A 7,218-nucleotide genomic window follows, 5' to 3' on the forward strand; every position below is an offset into this window, starting at 1 on the left:
AGGTTCACTTTTTTTTGCCTATGAATGTCAGTTATTTCAGCACCATTTATTGAAAAAGCAATTCTTCCTATGTTAAATGTCTTTTGCACCGTTGATAAAAATAAGGAACATTTGTTTGCTCATGCCCTTCCAGTGCCCCATACTTAGTCATATTCTCAAGTCACATCAGACAGCTTGTCATTTCCTGCATAATCCCTATGACCTCTGTGATACAGCTTATGTAGCTGTTCACCCTCCTGCCCTTCTCTGCCAACTTTGAGGTTTACCTCAAATATGGACTCTGTGAACCAGTCTCTCTTCCCTGTCTCTTACGCCACATTTACCATCTTTTATTCCTACACAGACTTTGTTCTTCTAGTACATTGAAAACTTCTTGAGGACAAGGAAAATGTCTTATGTTTCTTAGTATCTTTGAAACTTAGCTACTTCTAAAAAGATTTGTGGAATTAAATATTTGGGATAGTTTTATAAGTGACACTTTATGTGTACATGCATAAAATGTAAAACTATCAAACATTTATATATATTCAAATAATAGATATTTTAGTAAGGAAATATATTTTGACATTTTATTATTTGTCATGATTTCAACAGCTAGAGGTATACACCTCCCAACTGTATATCCCTAGTTTCGATACGTTCTGGGTATAAGACCCCCTACATCAATATCAAGAAACTTCTCAGACTGCATGCTGTACTTCAGCATTTGTATCTAAGGAAACACATAATGATGAAAAGCCACTAACAATCCAGGAGTTTAAATAAATTTGTGTTTTATTTATCTCAAGCTATATGTACTATAAAAACCAGTAGCAAATGCACATGTGTGGAGATTATTTTATGATGCTTGCTGTGTCCATAAATTGTCTCACGGCTTGCAATAATTCTGAGTCCTCACACATTCATGGCCCATTGATTAGAAATCACTGCAATACTTTTCTCCATCAGCCCATACTTGTAGCTTGGACACACAGTGTTTATACGTTGAACACATTTAAAATTGTTTCAAAAACAGTAGTTCATAGTCTATGCGTGGCAAACTCCAATTTATACATAACCCAAATGAGAGGAAATGTGAATTAGTGTATGGATAAGTGACTAATAGGAATGATCATCATATAAACAAATTTGACAGGGAAGCTGGTTGAATTTAGAAAGCCATGAGAAGAAAAACACTAACAGTATTTTAATTTTTCTCCCATTATACTGTGTATCAATAAAAGAATCTTTATTTATAAGAAATGCAAAAAAAGTGCACCAGTTTAAACTGGTTTTACTTTCTCTCCCCCTCAGCTGTGATATAAACCCCCATCTCTGTGCCAAATCCCTCAATTATTCCTGTGCATTCTTAGCAACACCTTATACAGTCGTCCCTCATCCTTTTGTATCTGCAGAGAGACTGGTTCCAGGAGCCCCGAGGATACCAAAATTCATGGGTGTCCAAGTACATTATATAAAATGGCATAATATTTGCATATAACCTATTCACATCCTCCCGTATACTTTAAATCATCTCTAGATTACCCATAATACTTGATACAATGTAAATGCTATGTAAATAGTTGCTAGAAATTCAACTTTTCCTTTTGGGAACTTTCTGAAATTTTTTCCTGAATATTTTTGATTTGTGGTTGATTGAATCCATGGATGCAGAACCCATGGATACAGAGGGCCAACTGTATGTGCTTTCTAAGGAGCCCAGTAAGTTATCACATGGCACCTACCTTGTTTTTAACTTCTCCCCCTGCTTTGCTTCCTGTGTACTGCTACATCAGCCACTCTGGGATTTCTCAAACTGCCAAAGCCAGGCAATGGTCTGGGAAGTGGGAGAGAACAACCTCACTCCCCTTCTTATATAAATCTCTTAGAGGAATACAAAGTGAATAATACATCGCATCACCTTAAAAAGCTTTTCATGAAAGTAGTTCTTTCAATTGTTATTCATAACCCTCTTTCTCCCTAATATTCTGAGAGAGGCTGGGTCAGGACCACTGCCAAGTGTCCCTTTAGTATCCACCCTGCAGATACTAAAGCTCTGATACAGGGCCAAGCTTGTCACCTTGACACTTCCCAGAGTGATTCCCAACAGGATTGCCAGCAGTCTTCCTAAAAACCCCTCTCACATACAAATCCCTGTGGTAGACATGACTGGGCTCAGGATGGGGCAGGGCTGATGGTCGGAGCGCTCCTGGAACTGCCCTACAGCCTTTAATAAGCAGAGCTGGGATTCTGACTCCAGTGCCATTGCTCTTTCTACTCTATGACCTTTGGCATCTGGTTAAGAACCACTATTTTTTTAATGATTCATTAGAAATACAGATTCTATTTTAAAACAGCATTATATTGTTATAGTCAATGTATGTTGTACATTGTATTCCTTTCTTTTTTCTATTGACGTATAGCCAGTTTACAATGTTCTGCGAATCTCTGCTGTACAGCAAAGTGACTCAGTTATACACATATAGACATTATTATTTTATATTCTTTTCCATTATGGTTTATCACAGGATATTGAATATAGTTCCCTGTACTATACAGTAGGACCTTATTGTTTATCCATTCTCTATATAATAGTTTACATTGTATTCCTTTCTTAGATATTATCCTACTTAATTAAATTACCCTAAACAGTGTTTTTCTACTTGATGTGACAATTTCAGGCCTACAAATTCAATGTTTGTCAGAAGGCAATGAAGATTTGACACATGCCTATGGGTAAAAAGTATTATAAAGTGAAATTAAAAGAGCTGTGCATTTTTGGTTCTGTTTATGTTAAGGCAGAATACATATTAAATCATTTGGTGAAAAGACTCAAAGAATATAATCATCTGTGTACTTCTCTAGCATTACCCACTAATTATTTATTGCATTGGAAGAAAAAAGCGCTTATTTTTTTAAACAACGTTATGGATGCAGTAAAGCAATTAGAACAGATATCTTCTATAATGTACAATGATTACATGTTTATAAAACCTCAGTCACTTTCAAGAAAATAGCTTTTGCATAATGAAGCACGGGGAAAAAAATCCATAAAGTAATATAAACTTTGGAGTTCAAATGTTTGTATTTTAACCAGGAAGGCAATTAATTCCTGTCATTTATTAAAGAATTTCAGCTTGTTAAATACCTGGGAGACTCAATTTTGTGTACAACTGTTATCTCCAGTCAGGGAAGGCAAAATACCAAGAAACAACTGTTCTTTTTTTGTGTATTTGATGGATCTTTTTCAGCTGTAATTATTAGTGTTTACTATGTATCAGGCTTTGTAATAAGGCTTATATTCATTATCTCATTTTATTCTTTCTCACAATGCCAGAAGGTAAATATTATTATCACCATATTCGAATGAGAAAACACATGCAGATGGCCCCCAACTTAGGATGGCTCAACCTGAAATTTTTTTTACTTTACGATGGTGCAAAAGAGATATACATTCAGTAGAAACTATCCTTCAAATTTTGAATTGTGCTCTTTTCCCAGGTAGGATACTCTTTCCTGATGCTCAGCCACAGCTCCCAGTCAGCCACACAATCACGAGAGTAAATAGCCAATACGCTTACAACCATTTGGTACCCAGACAACCATTCCGTTTTTCACTTTCAGTACAGTATTCAATAAATTACATGAGACATTCTGAGCACGTTTAATGTAGTTAGGCTAAGCTATGATGTTTGGTGGGTTAGGCATATTAAATGCATTTTCGGCTACAGTATTTTCAATTTACCATAGGTTTATCAGGATGTAACCCCATTGTAAATGGAGGAAGAACTGGAGTTGACAACAGATTTATATAAATATGAATCATTGATACTGATGTTTCTTAGAAAGTTACATCTTTAGCACTAATTTATATGATTCACAGAGTTCTTAAGCCAGACTTTTCCAAAGGCCTAATGCTTAGAATTATTCCATTTTTCTTCATACACACTAACACTTCAAGGGCCGTTTCATCTATTTTCTCTGTAAAATAGGAGATAAGTTCATCTGCTGGACGTGTTGTGGGGAGGAAAATGGAGGATAATTTAGACAGTTCAAAATAACCACTGTAGAGAAAAGGAAAGGAGCTTAACTCTGAAGTCCTGGGAAGATAAGCATTCAGGAGACAAGAGTGGTTCACGGAGTCCACGTTGAGCACCCCTTTGCGATGAAAGATGAATTACCTTGGTAGGCTTTTGAAAGTTTTAAGGCAGCCCTTAAAATCCTTTACTATCCAGGGGAACTCAATAAATTAAATGGGATAATTTGAATAAGCTGTCCTAAGAAACTTAAAAGGTAATCTCCTGTCTGGAATGGGAGCAGGATTCTGGAAAAGTTGGTAGCCAGGAGATGTCACACGAAGCAGGGTAGACTGGATTAGCATATTATATTGTATCTCATTCCCTTGATTGAATTATTATTTACTTGAGAAGTAGATCATTGTTCAGAGCAGCTAACAGATTGATCTTAAATGGAGTTTCATTGATAAATTAATGGGTTTGTAAATGGTAGGCAAATGCAGTACGATGGGCTAGAAATTGCATCCATACACACTGAGCAGGCCTCACAGTGGATTCCAAGGCCTTTCCTCTCAATTTGTTTCCTCTGATTCTTTTTTGCATATATAGAGAACGCTTCTTTCTATCTTGTAGTTTAGCTGTAAAAAGCAAGCATGTTTGTATCATCATATGAAACTCCTCCAAATGTGTTATAAGGAGTTTCCTTGGCAACCATGTTGGGTCTATACACAGCTCTCCCATCCTTTGATGTATAACTAATTTCTTGATAGTACTACACTTTTAAAGCTTCTTTACCACTGCAGGCACCCAGTGGTAATGCCTGTGACTTACTTCTTGGATATTATAAAACACAGTTGGACATCTCTCTTTTTTAAAAATAGTTACATGACTAGTAATTGAAAAAGAGAAAAACACAAAACTATACACACAACATAATTACAGCTCAGATTCTTAAAAAGTAATTATATATAGAAAACAAAAAACACATCAAAATATTAACTGTAGTTATCTCCTAATGGGAGAAATAGACATTTTTCCTTTCTTTTTTATTCTTTTTGTGTTTCATCCCCATATTTTATTTAATGAGTATATATTTTCATAACTAAAAATTAAATAATTTTAAATAAAGTAACCATAGAGCGACTGCTTCACATGTAGAAGGAACTACTGTACTACATTAAATTAACACAAGGAAATCATGGAGACTGGTCTGCTTTCCTCATTAGCCTTCAACGAAGAAAGATAGTGTTCAAGGTCCCATGTTGCACAATAAATCCAAGGACAGTTGAAAGGTGACAGGCATTTCCATTTATTCCTAGAGAATGATTTACAGTCTTATTAAATTTGGGATAGACAGTTTTTAATGGAATCAGAGTAAATTCTAAGCTTCTTAGAGAAATATTCTGTCATTAAACTCCTTGATGTTAGCAGAACCTTTAGCTCTTCAGAATTACAGTTAGAAATGAAAGATTCTAACATTAACCTATCCATTCCAAGGTACAAGATATCAGTGTGTAAATATTTTTGTTAAAAGCAGTATTTTTTAAAAGATGCATTTAAGCGTATCTGATTTATATTCTCATTATTCTCTCCCTTTTTAGGTAGTATATGATGAAGTCACAGAGCTCCAAGGACATGTCTTAATGCTTATTGTAAAGAGCAAAACCACCTTTGTAGGAGCAATTAATATCCAACTCTGTAGTGTCCCACTCAAGGAAGAAAAATGGTATCCACTAGGAAACAGTATAATTTAAGCATTGCTATGAACATACGCATTCATTACTCATATTTCTTTCACTTTGGGGCCTCTCTATCACAAGATCAGGACATTTTTGTTATCAAAGATAGCATGGTGGGGACTTCCCTGGTGGCGCAGTGGTTAAGAATCCACCTGCCAATGCAGGGGACACGGGTTTGATCCGTGGTCCGGGAAGATCCCACATGCCACGGAGCAACTAAACCCAGGCGCCACAGTTACTGAAGCCCGCGTGTCTAGAGCCTGTGCTCCGCAAAGAGAAGCCACCGCAATGAGAAACCCAAGCACCGCAACGAAGGGTAAGCCCCGCTTGCAGCAACTAGAGAAAGCCCTCTCGCAGCAACGAAGACCCAGTGCAGCCAAAAATAAATAAATAAAAAAAAAAAAAAAAGGTAGCATGATGGTGTACTAAGAACACAAAGAAAATAAATCAGAATCAGTCTTTTATAGTTATTTATTCTCTACCTGTGTTTCATTGTTTTCTTAGAACCTTTCTTCCAATTGATTGTGTAAAATTCAATGTGTAAAATTAAAAAAGGACATTTAATGTGTCTTTTAAATCAAACATGCATTCACGTTTTATGTGCCTACAGTTAAAAGCAATACTTTAAATGTATTTTCCAAAAAAAGACAAGCAAATAAATAAATCTCATCAATTACTTCAAGACCTAAGTATATCTGTAACAAATTTTTAAAATTTGAATTAAATATATATACCTACATATCCACTTACAATCTTATTTATTGAGGGGATTAGTAAGCTCTAGAAGAATGCTGTATTAATTTCTGTCAGAAAAAATAAACATAAATGCCTGAAATTCTTAAATCCAATTTTTGGAAGAAACTTTGTAGTTTTTCACCCTCTTCAGCATCAATCCATTCATCATCACTGGATTTCACCCAAACAGAGGCATTATCACATTTTAAACTTCATTATCCGCTAATTCAAAGATCTCAAACTCTGAAACTCTCCCCTCTGATCAAAACCTCTTCTCTGCACAACAAAAAGTTTTCTTACTTCTGAACCTACTTTCATATTCATCATGACCAGAATAAACAATCCTGCAGATTTTCACCTGCAAAGTAGGTATAACTCAAGGCACTATGCCACATTCTGTAAGAGAATCAAATCGTGTTTTAAAAATTTCTTCCAATTAAATTACTACAACCCTTGCTTTACTCAGTGTTTTCCTGTGTGTGGATAAAAAAGTAATTTAAGCTCCTTATATATGGTCATTTGCACAACCACGTAAACATGTAAAAGACTGTACACTTATTCATTGAAAATATTTGAGTGCCTGGTATGGGTTGATGTAGTCTCGTTTCAAACACATGATCATGTGAGTCAAGTAAGCCATAATGCTCTGGGCAATGGTTCTATGTTTCAGGTCCACTCACTCTCCCTTTTCTAACAGATAGTGATTCCACACCCTTCTCTCTGCTGAAACCTCATCACCCTCTACTGTA

At 35.6% G+C, this 7,218-nt stretch overlaps 1 protein-coding gene across 2 annotated transcripts in view; it reads left to right on the forward strand.

Annotated features, from left to right (window-relative positions):
• The window catches only part of PIK3C2G (phosphatidylinositol-4-phosphate 3-kinase catalytic subunit type 2 gamma), a 370,041-nt gene extending 364,292 nt beyond the window's left edge, over positions 1–5,749 (forward strand). For both annotated transcript variants that reach the window (XM_024129228.1, XM_007126978.3), the window contains one exon: positions 5,597–5,749. In XM_024129228.1, coding sequence (XP_023984996.1) covers positions 5,597–5,749 — 153 coding nt within the window. The remainder of the gene's footprint in view (positions 1–5,596) is intronic.
• The last annotated feature ends 1,469 nt before the right edge of the window (positions 5,750–7,218 follow it).

Source organism: Physeter macrocephalus, chromosome 6 (assembly GCF_002837175.3).
Source record: "Physeter macrocephalus isolate SW-GA chromosome 6, ASM283717v5, whole genome shotgun sequence".
Taxonomy (NCBI): domain Eukaryota; kingdom Metazoa; phylum Chordata; class Mammalia; order Artiodactyla; family Physeteridae; genus Physeter; species Physeter macrocephalus.